Source organism: Mustelus asterias, chromosome 21 (genome assembly GCF_964213995.1).
Source record: "Mustelus asterias chromosome 21, sMusAst1.hap1.1, whole genome shotgun sequence".
NCBI classification, from domain to species: domain Eukaryota; kingdom Metazoa; phylum Chordata; class Chondrichthyes; order Carcharhiniformes; family Triakidae; genus Mustelus; species Mustelus asterias.
In genome coordinates this window covers 70,225,061-70,251,821 of record NC_135821.1, presented here as the reverse complement: position 1 = coordinate 70,251,821, position 26,761 = coordinate 70,225,061, and the positions used below count along the sequence as shown (strand labels likewise).

The 26,761-nt window shown below is 47.3% G+C and overlaps 1 protein-coding gene across 1 annotated transcript in view; it reads right to left on the bottom strand.

Moving 5' to 3' along the window:
* The window catches only part of selenon (selenoprotein N), a 35,818-nt gene extending 9,517 nt beyond the window's left edge, over window positions 1-26,301 (bottom strand). Inside the window, exons 1-9 of the mRNA XM_078238153.1 lie at window positions 25,947-26,301; window positions 23,235-23,352; window positions 20,013-20,143; window positions 15,635-15,847; window positions 11,180-11,304; window positions 8,481-8,618; window positions 4,231-4,312; window positions 2,744-2,932; window positions 2,537-2,642 (exon numbers count right to left, since the gene is read on the bottom strand). Of these exons, the coding sequence (XP_078094279.1) occupies window positions 2,537-2,642; window positions 2,744-2,932; window positions 4,231-4,312; window positions 8,481-8,618; window positions 11,180-11,304; window positions 15,635-15,847; window positions 20,013-20,143; window positions 23,235-23,352; window positions 25,947-26,138 (1,294 nt within the window). The 5' untranslated portion in view covers window positions 26,139-26,301. The remainder of the gene's footprint in view (window positions 1-2,536; window positions 2,643-2,743; window positions 2,933-4,230; window positions 4,313-8,480; window positions 8,619-11,179; window positions 11,305-15,634; window positions 15,848-20,012; window positions 20,144-23,234; window positions 23,353-25,946) is intronic.
* Window positions 26,302-26,761: the final 460 nt, after the last annotated feature.

Genomic DNA, 26,761 nt, shown 5'->3' with positions numbered 1-26,761 from the left:
AACCCTACAGCACAGAAAGAGGCCATTCGGCCCATCGAGTCTGCACCGACCACAATCCCACCCAGGCCCTACCCCCATATCCCTACATATTTTTAGCCACTAATCCGTCTAACCTACGCATCCCACTAAGGACAATTTTTTAGCATGGCCAATCAACCTAACCCGCACATCTTTGGACTGTGGGAGGAAACCGGAGCACCCGGAGGAAACCCACGCAGACACGAGGAGAATGTGCAAACTCCACACAGACAGTGACCCAAGCCGGGAATCGAACCCGGGTCCCTGGAGCTGTGAAGCAGCAGTGCTAACCACTGTGCTACCGTGCCGCCCCAGGGCATGGGTCGGTGCAGACTCGATGGGCTGAAGGGCCTCTTCTGAACTGTAGTATTCTGTGATTCTGTGAAAAGGCTGGATCTCTTTTCTCCTGAAAAAGAAACGGTTGAGGGACGCCCAAACAGAGATCTTTGGAATGGTGAAAGAGTTTGGACACAGAGAGACCGTTTCCCACACTGGGGAACATCGGAACGAGAGGCCGTCAATAAAATAATCACCGAGAAATCCAATCGGGAATTCGGAAGGAACTTCCTTACCCAGACAGTGGTGAGAATGTGGACCCCACTCCCACAGGGAGGGATCGAGGTGAGTAAATAACTATGAGGGATAAATACATTGGGTCGTTACTCTGTGGAATTATCTTCCCCGGAAAGCAGCAAGGCTGGGATAAGGCAGACTTGGACAGATGGAGCCAAGCATTACGGGGGGGGGGGGGGGGGGGGGGGGGGGGGCAGGTGGCAAAGTGGACCACAATGCGGATCAGCCCTTGGTCTTATCGAATAGCAGAACGGGCTGGAGGGGCTGAATGGCCTACTCCTGTTGCCAAGTCCTGTGTTCTATGGGAATAGGTTGTGTGGGTAAAGTTTGATGAGGAAGGGCGGGAACAGACTCAAGCAATGAGCCTGGCCTCAATGGGCCAAACAGCCTAAATAATGAGCACTGTAAATAATTAAGCAGAACCCTCGCTGCATCCCTTTCCGAGCTGCAGCAACTTTACAAACACAAGCAGAATTTCACAATCTCTTTTCCTTTTCTACGTCAAGCAGACACCTAAAAATTAAGACGAGGAGCAGAAACTCTGCTCTCTTCGTTACCAAGAGCTGTATAATCTCAAACCAAGGACATTGCGCTCTCCGCGATTCTCTCTCACTTTGTCCCAATGGGCGGCACGGTAGCACAGTGGTTAGCACTGCTGCTTCACAGCTCCAGGGACCGGGGTTCGATTCCCGCTTTGGGTCACTGTCTGTGTGGAGTTTGCACCTTCTCCCCGTGTCTGCGTGGGTTTCCTCCGGGTGCTCCGGTTTCCTTTCACAGTCCCAAGATCCACGGGATAGGTGGATTGGCCATGTTAAATTGACCCTTTGTGTTCCGGGATGTGTAGGTTAGAGGGATTAACGGGGTAAATATGTACGGTGACGGGGATAGGGCCTGGGTGCAGGCTCGATGGGCCGAATGGCCTCTTTCTGCACTGTAGGGATTCTATGAAAAGCATCTCGGTATCTCTGCCCAACATTGATGCAGAAATACGTCCGACGCACTGACTGCAACAATTCAAAAAGATGGATCATTCCCCTCATACCCCATTTTTGTTCGGAGCGCAGTGATTTGTTTGAGCACGTGGGCTCTTTAAATTGTGGGGTGGCACAGTGGTTAGCACTGCTGCCTCACAGCGCCAGGGACTTGGGTTTGATTCCCGGCTTGGGTCGCTGAGTGTGCGGAATCTGCACGTTCTCCCCGTGTCTGCGTGGGTTTCCTCCGGGTGCTCCGGTTTCTTCCCACAGTCCCAAAGACGTGCTGGTTAGGGTGCATTGGCCATGCTAAATTCTCCGTCAGTGTACCCGAACAGGCGCCGGAGTGTGGCGACTAGGGGATTTTCACAGTAACTTCATTGCCCACTTGTGACACTAACAAAATAAACTTTAAAAATTGCTTTGCACAGCCAAGCCACGTGCAGTAACGTGAAGGGGTCGATTTGGGCCACTGCCTGGGTGGGAACCTCTGGGTTTCTGCGCAGCTTTGAGGGGAAGTCGCACGCCACCACCTTCCCAACTCAGAATGGGCAGTAAATACCGCTGCTGCCTGAATAACTTTGTGTACAAGATTATGAAGGGTATAGAGAGGGTGAACAGTGGGAAGCTTTTTCCCAGGTCGGAGGTGACGATCACGAGGGGTCACGGGCTCAAGGTGAGAGGGGCGAAGTATAACTCAGATATCAGAGGGACGTTTTTTTACACAGGTAGGGGCCTGGAATGCGCTGCCAAGTAGGGTGGTGGAGGCAGACACGCTGGCATCGTTTAAGACTTACCTGGATAGTCACATGAGCAGTCTGGGAATGGAGGGATACAAACAAATGGTCTAGTTGGACCAATGAGCGGCACAGGCTTGGAGGGCCGAAGGGCCTGTTTCCTGTGCTGTACTGTTCTTTGAATGCCGAGAATGGATCAACTCTTAAAAGATCGAGGGATTGAAAGGCAGGACTCACCTCAGCAAGACTGATCGTCAAGCGCGCCCCAAAGTAATATGGAATGCACAAGTTTATCTTCCATCCTCGCACGAGTAAAGGCCTCAGTAAAAGGAAGATACGACACCTGGAAAAGGAGATTTCTGTTCAGTTTCAGTGCTGCCCTGCCTGCCAGTGGAATCACCAACACACGGACAAAGAATCATCTCAATTCCATTCGCTCTTTACCTTCTTAAATGGGTACATGGTTGTCTCCAGTCTGTTGGCAGCTTGCTCGAAGCTGATTTCTGATTGCCAGACAATGTCCTCGAAAATAAATTGAATGGGTTCCCCCGAAGCAGCCGCACTGTCGATCACATGACCACTCTCATCGACAATGATGTTCGGAATGGAAGGGCCCCTGGCTCTGAGCTCCATCTGCATCACAGACAGATGGACAGGCACTTAGAGGGGGGGGGGAGTGAAACAAAACAGCCCAGGCCCACTGCGGGGCAAAGGCAGGAAATGCGAGACGATTCTTCATTGCTACAAAGCTGCCCGCTTCCCCCTCCAGCCCGACACACTCCTGCTGCAACCGACAACCACGTCACAAACTGATCAACCCTCACACTTAGCCAGATTTCTGAACTGGCTTCAAAACCCACAACTCCCCGACGCGAGTCAAGTTGCATTAGAGTCCGTCGCGTCGAACCCGGCTATCGTGAAGCGGGGTGCAGCAATATTAATCAGGTGGTTACTGAGAATGCTGGCCGCTGATGTACCCCATTCAGCGGACAGTGGGTCGACAACGCTCTCCCTCACCCTCGGAGCGTCGGGGAGATTGAATAGAGACGGCGGCGCCTCAGTAACCATTCCCCTTCTGAAAGAGGCAGTGGATAAGCAGGCCTGCTCAGACACTCAATCACAGGAACAGTTTCCCCCACTGCATTCTCTACTGGAACTACCAGGCTGCTCTTTAACAAAGAGGCTTAAGATTCGGTTACAGACACAGTCTCCTCCCCCACACGCCACTGACCATATCTGGTTAAAGCTGAAACCCTATTTTCCTCGTAAAAGCTGTTCCTTATCGGAACGCTGAGAATGCGGTTTAAGGTTTCGCTGAGGTATTTTACTGCACAAACAAGGGAAAAATTCACCCTTCAGCGCCTGTCCTAAATTAATTTAAAAACAAGGGTAAAAGGGATTCGCAAAACTTGAAATTGGGATCATAAACCCAGGAACAAACATTAAAGAGGCCTCACGTCGTCTCCCCTCTCGCCCTATCGACAGAAACCAACTTCATGGAATCACAGGGCGGGATTTTCCGGCCGCGCTCACCCCAAGGCAGGAAAATCCCAGCCGAGATCAATGGACCATTTCATTGTCCGTGTCTCAACTCCCGTGGCGGGCGGGACGGGACAGGACAATTCCACCCACACAGACCATTCAGCTCATCGTATCAGTGTTGGCTCTTTGAGGCGATCCACTCTACTCTCTCCCCATATTCCTGAATTTATTTTTCCCTTTTCAAATATATATTCAATTCCCTTTGGAAAGTTACGCTTGAATCTGCTTCCCTTCCAGGCTGCGCCTTCTAACTCCCTGCGTAAAAAAAGAATCTTATCTCCCGCTGTGTTTGTCTATCTGTGTCCCTCCTGCCCAGTTTCTCCTGATTTACTCCAAGCCTGATGTTATTTTGAACACCTCTACTGAATCGTTCCTGGAGCACGACGAACCTGCGGCATGTAGCCAATGTCCACCTCCATGTTGCTACCTTCACCTGCTCCATACATCCACTCCATATCCACATTCAGGGACCTGGTACAGATTAAAGATATACACAAGTTATTAATAGTGCACCGGCCTTTCTGGAGATATGTAAAGCTGTACAGTTATTGGGTGCTGGAATTGGCAATATAGAAAACTTGGAGAATCATAGAATCCCTACAGCGCAGAAGGAGGCCATTTGGCCCATTGAGTCTGCACAATCCCACTCAGACCCCATCTCTGTAATCCCACACATTTACCCTGCTAATCCCCGACATTGAGGGGCAATTTAGCATGGCCAATCACCCTAACCTGCACATCATTGGACTGTGGGAGGAAACCGGAGCACCCGGAGGAAACCCATGTGGACACAGGGAGAACGTGCAAACTCCACACAGTCAGTGACCCAAGCCGGGAATCGAACCCAGGTCCCTGGTGCTGTGAGGCAGCAGTGCTAACCACTGTGCCACCGTGCTACCCAGGGACTCAAGTTATCCTTGTTGGTTACAATTGGATGGGCACTGGCAAAGCCCAACTGTTGACATTAATTATGAATACAGGCGTTGTTAAATTAAGGACCTAGAGGATTTATAAACAGAGACCGCTGGGACTCTGTGTATTAGGTAGCCATATATAATGCTGCGTTCTGTAAATATGCCTGTCACCAAGAAAAGGATTGGTGTTTCCTTTCATTCTTCACCATCTGGCTCAGGACCGATTGAACACCAAATGTGCGTAACAGTCCAGGAATTCAACCAGTGAAGGCCTCACAGCTCATGTGCCCTGCAATCGACACCCAATACCTGCCCAATCTTCCGCTGGAACCCGCCTCCCAGTTCAGAGAATCTGAACCATTGGAATTGAAATTCCAAGCTGACTTGATTTAAAAAAGAACAAAAATCAAGCAAATCAAGGTGAAGGGGCCGGTCTGGAGGACACCCCATGGAATAAGAGTGAGAGAGGAGACAGGAGGAAGTAATTCACAGAGTCTCTACAGTACAGAAGAGGCCATTCAGCCCATCGAGTCTGCACTGATTCTCAGACAGAGTGCCCTGAACTCTACCACCTTGCCCGCTACGGAATCAGCACGGGCGAGGGTTCCGGCAACGGAAATCTCCGTTGACCTCGGGCAGGAATTTCCGGTCTCACCCGAGCAAGGCCGTAAAATCCCGCCCAGTATTTTACCCAGGCCCTCTCGCTATCCCAGTAACCTCACACATTTACCACAGCTAATCCCCCCAACCTACACATCCTGGGATAGACCCTAAGGGGCAGGTTAGCACGGCCGATCCACCTAACCTGCGCACAAAGAAAATTACAGCACAGGAACAGGCCCTTCGGCCCTCCAAGCCTGCACCGATCATGCCTGAACTAAAACCCCCTACCCTTCCGGGGACCATATCCTTCCATTCCCATCCTATTCATGTATTTGTCAAGACGCCCCTTAAAAGCCACTACTGTATCCGCTTCCACTACCTCCCCCGGCAACAAGTTCCAGGCACCCACCATCCTCTGTATAAAAGATCTGCCTCGTACATCTCCTTTAAACCTGTGCCCCCTAGTAATTGACTCTTCCACCCTGGGAGAAAGCTTCTGACTATCCACTCTGTCCGTGCCTCTCATAATCTTGTAGACATCTCTGAACAAGATGCAATTCAAGATTAGGAGACACCGGTTTGGCTTTTAAAGTCGGAAGGAGGCCTGGGAAAGAATGAATTAAAAGAGGAAAGAAAATGTGCGAGGATTTACAACTGAGAAGCAGCAGGGAGGAACAGGCATCCTTCCCAGATCCACGTGGGGGGGAGGGGGTCCACTAATTAATAAGACGACGGCTGGAAGCCTGGGTGTCAGCGGGAAGCTGACAAGCTCTGTTATTCTCTAGTATTTTACACTTCCATTTGTGCTGCTGGCTATCAGAGCGCCAGTGTTTTGCAGCCATCAGCATCGTTTACTGGCATTGGTTCTTACGACCCCATCGAGATGTTCGATGTAGCATCAACCAGCTGTGGCCGTCACTATCTAGTCTGCTTCACATTAGAAATGCAAACAGGACCTGTGCACAGATGTGGACGGAAGGAATAACACGTTATTTTTCCCCAAATGGAAGGGAATGGAATTCCAAGCTGAATTGATTTTTTTTAAAAAAGAAGCAAATCAAGGTGAAGGGGCTGGAGTGGAGGACACCCCACTGAACCCTGGGAATTCCTGCCCAAGGTCAACAGAGACTTCCGTTGCCGGAACCCTCGCCCGCGCTGATTCCGTGGTGGGCAAGGTGGTAGTGTTCAGGCCACTCTGTCTGAGAATCAGTGCAGACTCGATGGGCCGAATGGCCTCTTCCGTACTGTAGAGACTGTGAATTACTTCCTCCTGTCTCCTCTCCCACTCTTATTCAGTGGGTTGTCCTCCAGCTTGGAATTTCAATTCCCTTCTCTTTGGGCCAGCGGTGGGAAAGAAACAAGATCGAGGCAAATGCAACAGGAAGCACAGAGCATCACTCAGAGGGAATTACCACCTAGAGCAAGAAAAAGAGTTTCAAACATTCTGACAGGCACTGGGCAGCACGGAACGGTTTTGTGCGATTCCTGTATGTTTTCCTCCGCATGCAAATAATTAAGGGCGGCACGGTAGCACAGTGGTTAGCACTGCTGCTTCACAGCTCCAGGGACCCGGGTTCGATTCCCGGCTTGGGTCACTGTCTGTGTGGAGTTTGCACATTCTCCTCGTGTCTGCGTGGGTTTCCTCCGGGTGCTCCGGTTTCCTCCCACAGTCCAAAGATGTGCGGGTTAGGTTGATTGGCCATGCTAAAATTGCCCCTTAGTGTCTTGAAATGGGTAGGTTAGAGGAATTATGTAGGGATATGGGGGTAGGGCCTGGGTGGGATTGTGGTCGGTGCAGACTCGATGGGCCAAATGGCCTCTTTCTACACTGTAGGGTTTCTATGATTCTATGATTATCACCTGAATTCAGGATGAAAACATCTCCAGCGGTTGAATGTCTCCTGTGTCAGTCCTGATGTGATTGCACTTGTGTAGAAGAGAGAGAGGGAGGGAAAAGAGAAAGGAGAGAGAAAGAGAAATGGAGAGAAAAAGCCAGAGAGTGAGAGTGAGAAAAGGGCAAAGGAGAGAAAGAGGGAGAAAGAAAGAAAGAAAACTCTGGTGAGGTGGGAAAGGCAGCAGCCAATTTGCGGACAGCAAGCTCTCACCAGTGACTGTACAATCGGTTTCAGTGATGCTGCTGAAGATTAAATAACGATCTGGATATCGGGACAACTCCTGTCCTCTTCTCTGAATAGTGCCATGGGATCTTCTCATACCCACCCTGAGGGCAAATGGCGCCAGGGTTTACTAACTCCGTCAACAATGTGGCACTTGTCAGAACTGCACAGAGGTTTAAAGTTTAAAAAATGTATTTATTAGTGTTACAAGTGGGCTTACATTAACTCTGCAAAGAAGTTACTGTGAAAATCCCCAAGTCGCCACACTCCAGCACCTGTTCGGGTACACAGAGGGAGAATTTAGCATGGCCAATGCACCCTAACCAGCACGTCTTTCAGACTGTGGGAGGAAACCGGAGCACCCGGAGGAAACCCATGCAGACATGGGGAGAACGTGCAGACTCCGCACAGACAGTGACCCAAGCCGGGAATCGAACCCGGGTCCCTGGCGCTGTGAGGCAGCAGCGCTAACCCACTGTGCCACCGTGTCTCTGGAGGGGGATTCAAATGTTTTGACTTCAACACTGAAAGTGCTGCCACTCCGCCAAGTCTGACCCCTTCTAGGCTGTGTCCTCTAGTTAAAACTAAAGGACACAGCCTCAAAATAAAGGGGGGTCGGTTTAAGACAGAGTTGAGGAGGAACTTCTTCTCCCAGAGGGTGGTGAATCTCTGGAATTCTCTGCCCACTGAAGTGGTGGAGGCTACCTCGCTGAATATGTTTAAAGCGCGGATGGATGGATTCCTGATCGGTAAGGGAATTAAGGGTTATGGGGATCAGGCGGGTAAGTGGAACTGATCCACGTCAGATCAGCCATGATCTTATTGAATGGCAGGGCAGGCTCGAGGGGCTAGATGGCCTACTCCTGCTCCTATTTCTTATGTTCTTATGTTCAGACAAGGGAACTTATTCCAGAATCAAACCAAAAAAAAAGTTACTCGTGAAGAGAAGGTTTATTGATGATCATCCAGAAACACAGAACAAGACCACCAGAAAATCGCACCGACCTGTCATTAGGAACATACATCCAGAAATCGCGAATGTGGGATGCATCTTTGGAAAGAACAAGGTGTCCAGTAAATTGCCCTGGAGTGAACCAGAAAGGATAGTCCGGAGGCTCGTTCAGCTGAAATTCTGCATGGATCCTGAAATGTAAATACATCTCATCAGCTCCCTGTGTAACAGATACAGAGTGAGATATTCATCCTGTCTGATCCAGGGTCAGAAACATTTCTCATCACAGCCTCTCCGGCCCCTCCCCAACCCCTCACCGCCTCTCCCCAACCCCTCACCGCCTCCCCCCAACCCCTCACCGCCTCCCCCCAACCCCTCACCGCCTCCCCCCAACCCCTCACCACCACCTCCCCCCAACCCCTCACCACCACCTCCCCCCAACCCCTCACCGCCTCCCCCCAACCCCTCACCGCCTCCCCGGCCCCTCGACCCCCCCCCACCGGCCCCCCGCCCCCCCATTCCAGTTTATCAGCACTTCTCCCCATCTCATAAGGACATAAGAAATGGGAGCAGGAGTAGACCATTCAGCCCTTCAAGCCTGCGTCATCAGTCAAATTTAAAGCCTGTACTTTTCTTTGTTCTTTGGTTTAGTTAGAGCACCATGGTCGGCACGGGTTTGAAGGGCTGAAGGCCCTGTTCCTGTGCTGTACTTTTCTTTGTTTTAATACGATCCAGCAGGAGGAGGCCACTCGGCCCTTCAAGCCTGCTTCATCAGCCAATACAATCCTAGCTGATCTGATGAGGTCTTCAACCTCCTGTCCCCCATAAAGCTGGACTCTCGCGCCAATCAAAATTCCATCCGACGCGGCCTTGAAGGTATTCAATGATCCCGTCTCCACTGCTCTCCGAGGAAGAGAATGGCCAAGATTAATGACCCTCAGAGATTAAATTCCTCCTCGCCTCCATCTTAAATTGGCGACCCCTTAATTCTGAAACTGTGCCAATTGGTTCTACATTCCCCCACGAGAGGAAACATCCTCTCAGCATCCACCCTACCAAGAACCCTATTTTATTCATTTGGATTAAGATCACCTCTCATTCTTCTAAACTCACAACACCAGGTTAAAGTCCAACAGGTTGATTTGGAATCACGAGCTTTTGGAGTGCTGCTCCTTCATCAGGTGAGTGGTTCACTCACCTGAGCAAGGAGCAGCACTCCAAAAGCTCGTGATTCCAAATAAACCTGTTGGACTTTAACCTGGTGTTGTGAGACTTCTCACTGTGCCCACCCCAGTCCAATGCCGGCATCTCCACATCTACTAAACTCGAATGGGTGTAGGTCCAACAAGCTCAACCTCTCCTCATCAGCCGACCTCTTCACCCCAGGAATCTGTCGAGTGAACCTTCTGTCCATCGCAAGTATATCCCACCTTAAATAAGGTAACAATAAGTGTACACAGTGCACTCCAATGTTTATGGAACTACTAAACAAAAGTGTTCAAACAAAATGAAAAAGAAATCACCCAATGCTTCCTGAAGATGTTTCTCCAGGGGTTTTGGTAGCAGGGTGCAAAACATTAATCTGCAATTTCGGGTAACAATTCTGGAGGGTTATCAAACCTAGCCCAGTGATACCAAGCTTAGTGCTTCCCCAAACTCATGAAATGCCCCAAATAAACACGGAAACATAGAGATAAGCAACAGTATGCTGGAGATTCACAAGAATGGTTCCAGCAATGGGGATCTGATTTATTATTGTCACATGTATTAACATAGTGAAAAGTATTGTTTCTCGCCCGCTATACAGACAAAACATACTGTTCATAGAGAAGGAAACTAGAGGGTACAGAATGTGGTGTTACAGTCATAGCTAAGGTGTAGAGAAAGATCAACTTAATGTGTTTTTTTTTATTCATTCGTGGGATATGGGCGTCGCCGGCTGGACCAGCATTTATTGCCCATCCCTAGTTGCCTTTGGAGGGCAGTTGAGAGTCAACCACATTGCTGTGACTCTGGAGTCACATGTAGGCCAGACCAGGTAAGGACGGCAGATTTCCTTCCCTAAAGGACATTCATGAACCAGATGGGTTTTTCTGACAATCGACAATGCTTTCATGGTCATCAGTAGATTCTTAATTCCAGATATATTTTATTGAGAATTTAAATTCCACCATCTGCCGTGGCGGGATTCGAACCCGGGTCCCCAGAACATTAGCTGAGTTTCTGGATTAATAGACCAGCGATAATACCACTAGGCCATCGCCTCCCCTAAGGTAGTTTGATAGCAGCAGAGAAGAAGCTGTTCTTGAGTTGGTTGGTACGGGACCTCAGACTTTTGTATCTTTTTCCCGATGGAAGAAGGTGGAAGAGAGAATGTCCAGGGTGCGTGGGGTCCTTGATTATGCCGGCTGCTTAATTAACTTGAGTTGTGAAGATAAACTGGAGAAGTTGGGACTGTTCTCCTTGGAGACGAGAAGGCTGAGAGGAGATTTGATAGAGGTGTTCAAAACCATGAGGGGGTCTGGACAGAGTTGAGAGGGAGAAACTGTTCCCGCTCATGAGAACAAGAGGACACAGATTAAAAGAATCCGCCTGAATAACTGCCCTTTATGAGATCCCAAAATCCTTTTTACACCCAAAGGGTTATTTTTGAACTATTATTACGTAACCGAGGCAAAAACAACTTAAAAACAGGGAACAGGGGAGAAAGTTATGAAACAGCCGGTGGAGCTGACACAGGAAACACACTCACCTGAACACAATGTCATAGTAGAAGTCGCTGGCTGCTCGAATACAGGCCACTGCACCCTGGGACGCAAACCTGGTCTTCACAAACGGCCGTGGATGAAACATACTGAGAAGTTTATGGATAATGACCTGTTTAAATAGGAGAAACTTCGTGTTATGTTCAAGCGATGAGGTCCTGGCTTTGGAACTTACAGACAGTGACTCTGAGGGTGGCACGGTGGCACAGTGGTTAGCACTGCCCCCTCACAGCGCCAGGGACCCGGATTCAATTCCTAGCATTTTTTAAGAGTTTATTTATTAGTCACAAGGCTTACATTAACCCTGCAATGAAGTTACTGTGAAATTCCCCTAGTCGCCACAGTCCGGCGCCTGTTTGGCTCAATGCACCTAACCAGCATGTCTTTCAGAATGTGGGAGGAAATCGGAGCACCCGGAGGAAACCCACGCAGACACGGGGAGAACGTGCAGACTCCACACAGACAGTGACCCAATCCGGGGATTGAACCCGGGTCCCTGGCGCTGTGAAGCAGCAGTGCTAACCACTGTGCTACTGTGCCATGCCGCTTGGGTCACTGTCTGTGTGGAGTTTACATGTTCTCCCAGTGTCTGCATGGGTTTCCTCTGGGTGCTCCGGTTTCCTCCCACAGTCCAAAGATGTGCGGGTTAGGTGCACTGGCCATGCTAAATTGCCCATAGCGTGTCCCGGGATGTGTAGGTTAGAGGAATTAGTGGGGTAAATGTGTGGGCTTGTGGGGATAGGGTCTGGGTGGGATTGTTGTCAGTGCAGTGTCGATGGGCCGAATGGCCTCCTTCTGCACTGTAGAGTTTCAATGATTTCAATGACTCCAATTTACAGGGATGTAGCCTTTTCACCATAACCAACATTAAAGATATCATGTATTTTGTGCTGCTGTGTATTTTTGATACTGTGCTGTTTTGATAGAATTATGTTTAAAGTAGGGCTGCTTTAAGAGGTAGCGTTTTATTACAAGAGTTGACATGTCTGGGAAAACATGCAGCTCAAATGCTGAGATGCAGAATAACTGATTTTAGCTCGGAATGTGTTGCTTTGTAGAATTAATGGATCTTTTGTTTATTTAGGTTCTCCTGGGATTTTAGACTAGGTATGTAGAGTCATATGAGTTTTGATTGGGTTGTGATGGGCAAACGGTCATATGGTTAATGGGAGGAGTGAAGCTTACAGGAAGGAGCAGTTTCATTTTCATTTTAAAATAAAGAGCAGTTGCTGCCTGGAGCTGGTGGAAGAAAGAAGTGTCTCTCCAGAGGCTTTCTGAAAGCTCCAAGACTGGTAACCTAAGTCAAAACAAGTATGCTTGTGTTTTGCCTCTGAGTCTGAGACAGAGAGAACACCTTAGGATGGATTTGCCTTCACTCCAGCCTTTAACACTTTTAAATTTAGAAATGGCCTCAGCAGTCAGGCCACCATCGTGCGGGCTGAGGCTGCAGCTGAACCCCTGTTGGCCAGGGGGGCCTCCATTCTGCTTGGAGCACTGGACCGCTGGGCAGCCACCAGGAGGCAGCCTCCAGACAGCTGGCCTAGTCCCCCAGTGCCTCAGGGAACCAGGAGGGTGGCTGGAAAATGTGGTGGTGTAGTCCTTCTGCTACCCCTTTCCTCCCCATCTCTGGAAAAATGGGCCTAGGGACAGCGCAGTTCTGGAAAATCGGCATGTTTGGTAGCAGTGTGAATTTACACACCTGCCCAACCTCAATGATCAACCCGTCTGGGCCTAAATCTCCTACCCGTAGCCTCCAACAGCAAAAGAAAATGAACACGGCCAGGCCAAGACTCAGACAGCATCCTAGCGAGTTCTCCTCGAGTCACCAGTTGTGTCAAAAGAAGTGACATCATTTGGGTGAATTCATCCACCCAGAGCCACAAAGCAGTGAACAGACTTGACCCTCAGCAAACCAGTATATTAACTGAAATGTTACCACAAGGAACTGGTTGGACATTAATAAAGATTCAAGTTCCGTTAAAAGATTGTGATCAAGGCTTTGGTCGGGGTTCCTGGTCACTGCAGTGCACAACGCGACTGCTTTCGTTATTTCTGAGCTGGAATCTGAAGGTACTGCTGATTCACAATTCAGGTGAGATTCAAACCCAATCCTAGAAGTTATTTTGATCTGATTTGGGCTTTGTAAGCAAGTTGGGGCGGCACGGTGGCACAGTGGTTAGCACTGCTGCCTCACAGCGCCAGAGACCCGGGTTCAATTCTGGCCTCGGGTCACTGTCTGTGTGGAGTTTGCACGTTCTCCCCGTGTCTGCGTGGGTTTCCTCCGGGCGCTCCGGTTTCCTCCCACAGTCTGAAAGATGTGCAGGTTAGGTGGATTGGCCGTGCTAAATTGCCCCTTAGTGTCAGGGAGACTAGCTAGGGTAAATATGTGGGGTGATGGGGATAGGGCCTGGGTGGGATTGTTGTCAGTGCAGGCTCGATGGGCCGAATGACCTCCTTCTGCACTGTCGGGATTCTATGGTTCTATTTTAAGTTAGGCACAAGACATCAACATCTGGCCCACACAACTCAGGAGTTGGAGCCTCGCCTGTTCCATTCAGTAGATGGAGCAGCTTCACCGACTCTTGACACAAACTGCAGTCTGGAGGCTGCCAGGATGCTGCTTAATGCTAACCGATCTCTGTGCACTAATACAGGCAAATTTCCATTTCAATCCAGCTGTACAATCCACCTTGACGGCAGGATCTTGCGTCAAAATTGCTACACAATAAAAGTTTTGGGATTAAAGGATGACCATAATCAGAAAAGGCCCCAAAACTGAGTTGATGGAAAATAATTTTAAACCATTCTATTTTTGTAAAATAGGCTTTCCACATGAAAATATCAATGCATCAAGTACTAAAGAATAATGTTACCCATTACTGAAAAAACTCATTTAAAAACCAGGTAACCCATAACGTCTGCACACATCTGGAAGTCATATCTGGGGTAGCCTAATTACATCGAAACATAGAAACTAGAAGGGAGGAGGCCATTCAGCCCTTCGAGCCTGCTCCGCCATTCAATCAGATCATGGCTGATCATCAAATTCAATATCCTGATCCCCACTTCCTCCCATAATACCTTGATCCCTTTAGCCCCAAGAGCTACATCTAATTTCTTCTTGAAATCAGGCAACGTTTTGGTCTCAACTACTTTCTGTGGGAGTGAATTCCACACATTCACCACCCTCTGGGTGAAGAAATTTCTCCTCGCCTCAGTTCTAAAAGGTTTACCCCCTTATCCTCAAACTATGACCCCTAGGATATAGATAGGCTGGAAAATTGGGCAGAGAAATGGCAGATGGAATTTAATCCAGATAAATGCGAAGTGATGCATTTTGGAAGAACTAATGTAGGGGGGAGTTATACAATAAATGGCAGAGCCATCAAGAGTATAGAAACACAGAGGGACCTAGGTGTGCAAGTCCACAAATCCTTGAAGGTGGCGGCACAGGTGGAGAAGGTGGTGAAGAAGGCATATGGTATGCTTGCCTTTATAGGACGGGGTATAGAGTATAAAAGCTGGAGTCTGATGTTGCAGCTGTATAGAACGCTGGTTAGGCCACATTTGGAGTACTGCGTCCAGTTCTGGTCGCCGCACTACCAGAAGGACGTGGAGGCTTTAGAGAGAGTGCAGAGAAGGTTTACCAGGATGTTGCCTGGTGTGGAGGGTCTCATCTATGAGGAGAGATTGGGTAAACTGGGCTTGTTCTCCCTGGAAAGACGGAGAATGAGGGGAGACCTAATAGAGGTGTACAAAATTATGAAGGGTATAGATAGGGTGAACAGTGGGAAGGTTTTTCCCAGGTTGGAGGTGACGATCACGAGGGGTCACGGGCTCAAGGTGAGAGGGGCGAGGTATAACTCAGATATCAGAGGGACGTTTTTTACACAGAGGGTGGTGGGGGCCTGGAATGCGCTGCCGAGTAGGGTGGTGGAGGCAGGCACGCTGACATCGTTTAAGACTTACCTGGATAGTCACATGAGCAGCCTGGGAATGGAGGGATACAAATGAATGGTCTAGTTGGACCAATGAGCGGCAACAGGCTTGGAGGGCTGAAGGGCCTGTTTCCTGTGCTGTACTGTTCTTTGTTCTGGACTCCCCCACCATTGGGAACATTCTTTCTGGATCCATCCTGTCTAACCCTGTTAGAATTTTATAAGTTTCTATGAGATCCCCTCTCACTCTTCTAAATTCTAGATTTAGCACTAAGAGCATAAGAACTAGGAGCAGGAGTCGGCCATTCGGCCCCTGGAGTCTGCTCTGCCATTCAATAAGATCATGGCTGATCATTAAATATCACAAAGGAAGTAACGAGGGGAATAGTGTCTGTTACTATTGGTGCATCGCCATTGAATAACTACCAATGTGTGTTGACTTCACAAGCTCAGACGCATTACAGTGCGAGGGGGGAGGGAAAGAATAAAGGGCAGACTTGTTACCTCTCTTCCTTGTGGCGTTGGGGGGTAAAATCTATTATTGGAGAGGTACCCTGTGAAGATGGTCAGTTCACTGGGAATTATCCACCACGTATCTCCCAGCTCCACTTTATTCTTAAGAGGGAGAAAGGCTTTAAACAGGCTGCTACTAAACACACTGGAGGGAATCTCTGCCGACTTCCAGTTTCTCAATGCCGACAGAGCACTGTGAGAGACCTGAAACAGAAAATACACAGAATTTCCTTACTTTTCTCTTAAATATATATTCCTCATATTAAGCTGATCTTTCTCCACACCCTGGCTATGAATGTAACACTACATTCTGCACCCTCTGCTTTCCTTCTCCCCTGAGTAGAAACATAGAAACATAGAAACCCTACAGTGCAGAAGGAGGCCATTCGGCCCATCGAGTCTGCACCGACCACAATCCCACCCAGGCCCTACCCCCACATATTTTACCCGCTAATCCCTCTAACCTACGCATCCCAGGACTCTAAGGGACAATTTTTAACCTGGCCAATCAACCTAACCCGCACATCTTTGGACTGTGGGAGGAAACCGGAGCACCCGGAGGAAACCCACGCGGACACGAGGAGAATGTGCAAACTCCACACAGACAGTGACCCGAGCCGGGAATCGAACCCAGGATCCTGTGAAGCAGCAGTGCTAACCACTGTGCTACCGTGCCGCCCATGCTCATAGTACTCTATGAGCAGTATGCTTTGTCTGTATAGTGCGCAAGAAACAACACTTTTCGCTGTATCCCAATACATGTGACAATAATAAATCAAATCAAATACAACACACTGTACAAAAGATGGAAATGGATCACTGAAATTTGATGCACACATCTGGAAGTCCCAGGAATACAAAAACTCTAAGGGTGCAATAATTTATACTGCCTGAGAAGAGGGTCCTGATTGGTTGGCAAGTAGACTCTGACTGGCAGAGGCATTGCCATGGAGAATGCACCAGGGTACAGATAACTGCCGAGCAAGATTTTGGTCTTTTTGCGATTCTGTCCTGATGCGTGCAAGACAAGAATCTTTGACAACACAAATCTTTTTTTCCAGCAACATTCAAGTTCTGTACTATCAAGTGACAGTTTTTAAAAGGAACATTTAATAACATCCTTCCTGAGGCTTGGTTAATTTAAAGTTAAATTCTCCTTCACTGTCCCAATCTGTAAGCTAAGGCCAGTCAAGGGTCAATTAGATTGTTCTGGACTTACAATACATGGCCTCTGAATCAAAGAGGTTTATTAATCTCATCTTAAAATAACATAATTATAGTAAACCCTCTTCAATCATGGCAATGTGATTTCTTGGTCCTATCTTAGCTAAAGTATTGTGCTGTCTGGAGTTCTATAGAGAAGGTTAATGGATTGGTATCTGAGAACAATGCATCTTTTTTTGTGTTAACAATGAGTCGGTTCCTCTGCGGAAATAGCCAGGTAATTCCCAAATCAATCCACTGTAACCGGAGATGCTCAAGAATAAAAACATCTAGATTCCATATAATGTATTCATTGTCTCATCAAAATGGCACCTTTAAAAGATGGTTCATGAACTATAACCCGCATCTGCACTATTGTCGCTTTGGTCATGGTTCTCAACAGTTCCATCTTCTTAAGGGATTAAAAAACACGAAACAGGAGAATCTTTCAACGTTCAGCAGCTTTGTTTGAAATTGTAGAGACTTGCACAGAAGCAACAATTTCATGACCATTTGATTCATAAAACATAGGAGCAGAGTTAGGCCACTCGGCCCATCGAATCTGCTCCGATGTGTTGATGTGAACTTCCTGTGATGAGTATGCAAGAGATTAGCATTACACACACCATGAAGAATGCCTTGGGAGTCTTCTGAAAGAAGGCATTGGCTGGACTGACATTAAAGTTCGAAGGAAGAACGTATATTTTCCCAGCACTTTTTAATATACGGATTGTGCCGAATTTTCTCCCGTACCCAGAGGTACACTAAGGCAGACTGTTTCCATAGGTAGTTATTCCTGGAACAGGTCACTAGTCTGTTGCCAGGGGGTTATAGCTTGAGGGGCGCCACTCCACATCAAGCGTGGCTGACCGGAAGTCTCTCCCACTCTTACCGCCAGCCATTGGCCTGTTTGGAAGGATATTCAACCTGTTTGACCACCTCATCATCACACCTTCCTTGGCCATCAAGTCCTTGGGTGGGACTCGAACTCAGAGCTCCTGGTTCGGAGGCAGGGACGCCAGCCACTGCACCACAAGACCTCCATTGTGCTGAATGGTACGTGTAAAATATAATTAACTGTTTTATAGAATTAAAAGTATGTAATTTGTTTATCACAGAATCCTACAGTGCAGAAGGCGGCCATTCGGCCCATCGAGTTTGCACCAACCACAATCCCACACAGGCTCTATTCCTGTAACCCCACATATTTAACCCACTAATCCCCTGACATGAAGGGGCAATTTAACATGGCCAATCCACCTAACCCGCACATCTTTGGAGCGTGGGAGGAAACCGGAGCACCCGGAGGAAACCCACACGGACACGGGGAGAACGTGCAAACTCCACACAGACAGTGATCCAAGCCGGGAATCGAACCTGGGACCCTGGATCAAACCTGGGACCCTGGCGCTGTGAGGCAGCAGTGCTAATCACTGTGCCATCATATGCAACATATTTGCGTATGTTACTCTAGTTTGTATGACATTGTTTTGGCCGAGATACTTTCTTCCTTTTCACTGACAGATGACGTCGAGAGAGTCCAATATAAATTCCAATAAATAATTTAGCAATTCATTAACCGGACTTGGAAAGTGAAAAGTGCAAATTTCACAACCTGTTGTCTGGCCATTTGAAGAAGACAGCTTCACGAAAAACTGAACTGAGAATTAGTGATGTTTGAAAACAGATTGTTGAATTCCCATGGTTTATGAAGTGTCTCCTTGGCTAAGAACACAACATAGTAAATAAGGATCTGACAATCGAGAATCAATTGCTCCCAACATTTAGTCGGGAAGATGGTATGAGGCAGGAACAAAGTGATGTAGCCTGTCCAAGCTGGAATGATGGGGGCAGGAGTGGCTCCAGGAAAGCCCAGGTTTAGTGCCTCCTCACGGATATTTCTCCCCTCACCTCTTGAAGGCATCAACTCCTTGCTGGGTTCCGTAGGCACAGTGAGCCCTCTAACGCCTCGTTCAAATGGCTCTTATTTTCACACTGCATCTATCAGGAAATAACCATCTCCAACAAGAGAGAATCTAACCATCTCCTTTTGACATTCAGTTGGTGAGTTCCCCTTCATCAATATCTTGAGTGTTACCACTGACCAGAAACTGAATTGGACCATACGTGTAAAAAGAGTGGCTACAAGAGACGAGGAATTCTGTGGCAAGTAGCCCAACTCCTGACTTGCCAATAGCTTGTCCACCATCTACAAGGCACAAGTCAGGAGTGTGTTGGATGAGTACAGCTCCAACAACATTCAAGAAAGATTTACTAGGATGCTACCAGGACTTGATGGATTGAGTTATAAGGAGAGGCTGAATAGACTGGGACTTTTTTCTCTGGAGCGTGACCTCATAGGGGTCTATAAAATAATGAGGAGCATAGACAAGGTAGATAGTCAATATATTTTCCCAAAGGTAGGGGAGTCTAAAACTAGAGGACATAGGTTTAAGGTGAGAGGGGAGAGATACAAAAGTGTCCAGAGGAGCAATTTTTTCACACAGAGGGTGGTGAGTGTCTGGAACAAGCTGCCAGAAGTAGTAGTAGAGGCGGGTATAATTTTATCTTTTAAAAAGCATTTAGACAGTTACATGGGTACGATGGGTATAGAGGGATATGGGCCAAATGCGGGCAATTGGGACTAGCTTAGAGGTTTAAAAAAATATAAGGGCGGCATGAATAAGTTGGGCCGAAGGGCCTGTTTCCATGCTGTAAACCTCTATGACTCTAAACTCAACACCATCCTCGGCAAAGCAGCCCATTTGAATGGCACCCCATCCCCCACTTAGACACACAGTGACAGCAGTTTGTCAAATACTCAACCTGTCTGAATGCACCTACTGTCAAGTCCTGGAGGACAAGTCCTTGAACTCAGAGCTTCTGGCTCAGAGGCAGGGATGTTACCCACTGCTCCACAAGACCTCGATGTTCTGTTTTAGAGGTTACAAATGGGGCATTGTGACTTGAAGTCACAGAAAGCAGAAATTGGTGTCGACTAACATATAAAATAAACAAAAACTCCTTTACTTTCCAGTCTCGAGTGGAAATAATCTCTGGAAAGACATTCACTAGGTTTCACAGTCTTAAACCAGACCCATACACTGCACAATATCCCAACAGTCACAGTCAGAGCAGTAGAAAGGGGGAGACATGATTCACTCACTCCAAGAAAGCCGTCTTTACTCTTGGTCATAGTTTCCAACAGCAGAGGCTGAAATTTTGCTTCGATCGTCAGCATTTCTGAGTTAGGATCTGGTTCCTCACTGCTTTCAAAATCAGGCGTCGAGGCAATACCTGTACAAAATAAAGCACAGCTGAAAGAGTTTAGACATAACACCGATTCACTCACGATGTTGATTAGGGAGAACATCACGGCAGCACTGAGAGGGGATACATCTGAGAGTTCGGCCACTGAGTCTACATGGGTAGAACTGAAAAAGAAGAAGGGGGAAATCACTTTGATAGGGTTGTACTATAGGCCCCCAAACAGTTAGCAGGAAATTGAGGAGCAAATATGTAAGATTACAGATTGCTCCAAGAAAAATAGGGTGGTAATAGTCGGGGATTTTAACTTCCCCAACATTGACTGGGACAGCCATGGTATTAGAGGGTTGGATGGAGAGAAATTTGTTGAGTGTATTCAGGAGGAATTTCTCATTCAGTATGTGGATGGCCCGACTAAAGAGGGGGCAAAACCTGACCTCCTCTTGGGAAATAAGGAAGGGCAGGTGACAGAAGTGTTAGTGAGGGATCACTTCGGGACCAGTGACCATAATTCTATTAGTTTTAAGATAGCTATGGAGAATGAAAGGTCTGGCCCAAAAGTTAAAATTCTAAATTGGGGCCAGGCCAATTTTGATGGTATCTGGCAGGAACTTTCAAAAGTTAATTGGGGGAGTCTATGGGAAGGCAAAGGGACGTCTGGTAAGTGGGAGGCTTTCAAAAATGTTTTAACCAGGGTTCAGGGTAAGCACATTCCTGAACACTGGATGACTCAGGATATTGAGACCCTGGTCAAGAAGAAGAAGGAGGCACATGACATGCATAGGCAGCTGGGATCAAATGAATCCTTTGAAGAGTATAGGGGGTGTAGGAGTAGAATTAAGAGAGAAATCAGGAGGGCAAAAAGGGGACACAAGATTGTTTTGGCAGATAAGGCAAAGGAGAATCCAAAGAGCTTCTATAAATACATAAAGGCCAAAAGAGTAACTAGGGAGAGAGTAGGGCCTCTAAGGATCAACAAGGTCATCTATGTGCGGACCCACAAGAGATGGGTGAGATCCTAAATGAATATTTCTCATCAGTATTTACTGTTGAGAAAAGCATGGATGTCAGGGAACTTGAGGAAATAAATAGTGATGTCTTGAGGAGTGTACATATTACAGAGGAGGTAGTGCTGGAAGTCTTAAAGCGCATCAAGGTAGATAAATCCCCAGCACCTGATGAAATGTATCCCAGGACATTGTGGGAGGCTAGGAAGGAAATTGCGGGTCCCCTAGCCGAGATATTTGAATCATCGATTGTCACGGGTGAGGTCCCTGAAGATTGGAGGGTGGCAAATGTTGTGCCTTTGTTTAAAAAGGGCTGCAGGGAAAAGCCTGGGAACTATAAGCCGGTGAGCCTCACATCTGTGGTGGGTAAGTTGTTGGAAGGTATTTTGAGAGACAGGATCTACAGGCATTTAGAGGTGCAAGGACTGATTAGGGACAGTCAGCATGGCTTTGTGAGTGGAAAATCATGTCTCACAAATTTGATTGAGTTTTTTGAAGGGGTAACCATGAAGGTAGATGAGGGCAGTGCAGTTGATGTTGTCTACATGGACTTTAGCAAGGCCTTTGACAAGGTACCGCATGGTAGGTTGTTGCATAAGGTTATATCTCATGGGATCCAGGGTGAGGTAGCTAAATGGATATAAAATTGGCTTGATTACAGAAGACAAGTGGTTGTATAGGGTTGTTTTACAAACTGAAGGCCTGTGACCAGCAATGTGCCTCAGGGATCGGTGCTGGATCCACTGTTATTATTCATTTATATTAATGATTTGGATAAGAATATAGGAGGCATGGTTCGTAAGTTTTCAGATGACACCAAGATTGGTGGCATAGTGGACAGTGAAGAAGGTTATCGAAGATTGCAACAGGATCTTGATCAATTGGGACAGTGGGCTGACAAATGACAGATGGAGTTTAATTTAGATAAATGCGAGGTGATGCATTTTGGTACATTGAACCAGGGCAGGACTTACTCAGTTAATGGCAGGGTGTTGGGGAGAGTTACAGAACAAAGAGATCTAGGGGTACAGGTTCATAGCTCCTTGAAAGTGGAGTCACAAGTGGACAGAGTGGTGAAGAAGGCATTCAGCATGCTTGGTTTCATTGGTCAGAACATTGAATACAGGAGTTGGGACATCTTGTTCAAGCTGTACAAGACATTGGTAAGGCCACGCTTGGAATACTGTGTATAGTTCTGGTCACCCTATTATAGAAAGGATATTATTAAACTAGAAAGCGTGCAGAAGAGATTTACTGGGATGCTACCAGGACTTGATGGTTTGAGTGATAAGGAGAGGTTAGATAGACTGGGACTTTTTTCCTCTGGAGTGTAGAAGGCTGAGGGGTGATCTTATAGAGATCTATAATAGTGAGTGGCATAGATCAGCTAGATAGTCAATATCAAATGTAGGGGAGTCTAAAACTAGAGGGCATAGGTTTAAGGTGAGAGCGGAGAGGTACAAAAGGGTCCAGAGGGGAAATTGTTTCACACAGAGGATGGTGAGTGTCTGGAACAAGCTGCCAGGGGTAGTAGTAGAGGCAGGTACAATTTTGTCTTTTTAAAAGCATTTGGACAGTTACATGGGTAAGATGAGTATAGAGGGATATGGGCCAAATGCGGGCAATTGGGACTAGCTCAGGGGTTTAAAAAAAAGGGCGGCATGGACAAGTTGGGCCGAAGGGCCTGTTTCCATGCTGTAAACCTCTATGACTCTATTTTCAGGTGATCTGAAGTCAGTTCTTTTTTGGCACAGTGGTTAGCACTGCCGCTTCACAGCGCCAGGGACCCAGGTTCGATTCCCGGCTTGGGTCACTGTTTGTGCGGAATTTGCACATGCTCCTCGTGTCTGCGTGGGTTTCCTCCCACATCATGAAAGATGTGCTGGTTAGGTGCATTGACCCGAACAGGTGCCAGAGTGTGGCAACTAGGGGAATTACACAGTAGCTTTATTGCAGTGTTAATATAAGCCTCACTTGTGACTAATAAATAAACTTTAACTTTTTGCGTTGCACAGTAAAGGGGCCGCAATCAATTGCATTCGTACTATGTGACGTTAAACAATGCTGCAGACTGTTTATAGACAACTTTCATCTAGAATGTGGACAGACTGTACCTGTTAGTTTTTCAGCTAGAGGCTTGAACTCTTCTGGACTGAGGTACAGGTCATTATTGGCATCAAATGAGGAAAATAGGAAGAATCCTTCGCTGCCAAGAGATTTCAGAGCATCTTTCTAGGAGATAAATATTATATCTTAAATGTAGATAACATTGAACCACAAATTGAAACCACTCAACATAATAAACTGAGTTTAGATTTTGTTTACACTGAAGTTCCACATAAGTGTGAGATTCCTTTTCTTCTAAGTTTCTTCTCCAGTAACTTTAGCCACATGGAGATTCTTCACGCACGATCCTCACAGAGTTTGCAGCCACACCTGGCCAGTGTTAGTCTGACTTATATGTACAGACTTACCAATACTGACCAGTTGATAACATCTTCAATAGTTTTTTTATTTATTACCCCCCTGCTCCCACTTCCCAATCTGGAGGCAACTGGTGTCACAAGGACAGCATGGTGGCACAGTGGTTAGCGCTGCCTCCTCACAGCGCCAGTGTGGTGGGGAATTCTGTTTTGTTGGCCAGATTACTTTGGAAAGTTTTAAAAAGCAACTTTGATAAGTAAACTCTTGCAAAGTGTAATAACGCTTTAATTTTAAAACTAGTTTTATTAAAACATAGAAATAGAACATGTGGACAGCACGGTGGCACAGTGGTTAGCACTGCTGCCTCACAGCACCAGGGACCTGGGTTCGATTCCTGGCTTGGGTCCGATTCCTGGCTTGGGTCACTGTCTGCGTGGAGTTTGCACATTCTCCCCATGTCTGCGTGGGTTTCTTCTGGGTGCTCCGGTTTCCTCCCACAGTCCAAAAGATGTGCTGAATTATAATCTGACACCTTAAATAGTTTTGCCATTTGTTCATTCAACTGTCGGAAGCACACTCCTCAAACAAAATGGCTTCCTGGTTGCTTAGCAATATAAAACTATAATTTTAACTTATTCAGCGTTTTGTGGGGTAGACAAAACTGTTTTTTCTGCCAGTCATCTGGCAGAATTCCCAATCCAAGTTCTTCGACTCCCTGTCCTCAAATACAAAATATTACTTATTGCGCTAAACAATGCATGATTTCATAACTGTACCATTTTCAAGTCACATTGTAGCCGAGTTCCATGTTTTAGCTAATTTACTGACCCAATCAGTCCTTCAGTTTTACAATTTAATATTGACAGGGCTTATTAGCTTTACATTTAAATGCCCATTTTATTCTCAAACCTTATATTAAAATATTAGTTGTTAGATATCCTTGTGTTGAGTATTATATGATTAAATATTCCTTTCATCAGCCAGGGGCCTGGGTTCGATTCCCAGTTTGGGTGACTGTTTGTGCAGAGTCTGCACATTCTCCCCGTGTCTGCGTGGGTTTCCTCCGGGTGCTCCGGTTTCCTCCCACAGTCCAAAAGACATGCTGGTTCGGTGCATTAGCCAAGCAAAATTCTCCCTCAGTGTAACCCGAATAGGCGCCAGAGTGTGATGATGAGGGGATTTTCACAGTAACTTCATTGCAGTGTTAATGTAAGCCTACTTGTAACACTAATAAATAAACTTTAAAACTTAAACTGTACCAAACTACACAAGGCCAACATATGTCACTGAACACGGAGGTGATGAGCGAATGGGATTTAACCAGGTCATAGAGTCATAGAGGTTTATCGCATGGAAACAGGCCCTTCGGCCCAACTTGTCCATACCGCCCAGTTTTTACCACTAAGCTAGTCCCAACTGCCTGCATTTGGCCCATATCTCTCTGTACCAATTTTACCCATGTAACTGTTTAAATGCTTTTTAAATGACAAAATTGTACCCGCCTCTACTAGGAGGGGGAGGGGGAGGGGGAGGGGGAGGGGGGGGGCATCCTTAAGTCACAGACGTGGCCAGAGGTAACAGAGGCATGAATGTGGGTTTCATCAGCAGACCGGCTAGGTTAGGGGGACATAAAAGTTTAAAATTGTAATGTTGATTTATTAGTGTCACAAGTTGGCTTACATTAACACTGCAATTAACTTACTGAGAAAATCCCCTCGTCCCCACACTCCAGCGTCTGTTCGGGGTACACTGAGGGAGAATTTAGGCCAATGCACCCAACCAGCACGTCTTTCGGACTGTGGGAGGAAACCGGAGCACCTGGAGGAAACCCACGCAGACACGGGGAGAACATGCAGACTCCACACAGACAGTGACCCAAGCCGGGAATTGAACCTGGTGCTGGGAGGCAGCAGTGCTAACCACTGTGCCACCCACAGCGGGGATACAAAGTGTTGGTAATGGAGGGATTGGAAGCTCAGCTGAGTTCAGGCTCAAAATGTGGCTAAAGTTTGGGGGGTGAAATTTGTTACAGAGAGAAATGGCTTTCAGACTTTACAAGATCTGGACTAAATACATGTCCCATATTTTATGAAGGTCCCAGCCACATAACAGAAAAGGCAGCGTATGCAGACAAACATCGTTTGGAGCTCGAGGTTGCAATGGAAGTGAGTTATGGAGGGGGACGTGTGAAACGTGAACCTTTCCCAGCCCCTCTCCCCCACCCCTGGCTCTGTGCACACACACGCAGCCAAAACTACAAACTTTTCACCTCTCCAACCCTCCTCCCACTGACCCCCTTTATTTTATTAATTGAACTTTTTGTCCCATCAATAAACCCCTTCCCCCCCCAAAAAAGAACAATTGTCCCAGAGACAGTAGCATTGTGCCAGTTTCCCTCTTACTTGTTGTGTGGCTCTGTCGCAGTCGCGGTAATATTTCCATCCTCCAGCTCCCAGCAATAGCAGCAGCGCGATGCCCAGGAACAAGCTGCTCTTTGCGGGTTCTCTCCTGCTTCTGGCCGCCCCATCTCCTTCCTCTGCCGGCCCCCCTTCCCCGTCCCTCTGCCTTCTCCTCTGCCTCACATCAGACGCCATCTGAAAGTCTCCTGGAACTCCGAGCTGCCTCTGCTAAGCCCCCCTTCTCTCTCTGGGTTGCATTGAACTTCTCCCGTTCCCTCCTTGGCTAATGCACCAACTCCTGCATTAGTGGCCGGGTCTCCATCAGCTTGTGCTGCCTTTTCCTCCCCTCTCCCTCTCTGCAGCGTTGGCGAGCGGGGACTGAAAGAAAGTCTGGAGTGACTGCAATCTCTCCACTGGAATGGGCCCCTCTGCAGATATGAATCAGCTAAGCTCAGATCCGCATCTCTCCAACCGCAAGAGCCAATTTTGATGAATGCCCCACTTTCTACAAACAAAAGATACCATTCCCTACATTTAGTGCCGTGCAGAGTTCTGCTCTCCATTATAACATTCAAAAGAATATAGAAGCACTACTATATTGCCAACTCTTCAACAATTAAAGATCAGTTTCATAGAATCCCTACAGTGCAGAAGGAGACCATTCAGCCCATCGAGCCTGCACTAACAATCCCACCCAGGCCCTATCCCTGTAACCCCATGTATTTACCCTGCTCATCCCCCTGACACAAAGTGTCAATTTAGCATGGCCAATCCACCTAACTCGCATATCTTTGGAATAGGAAGTCTCACAACACCAG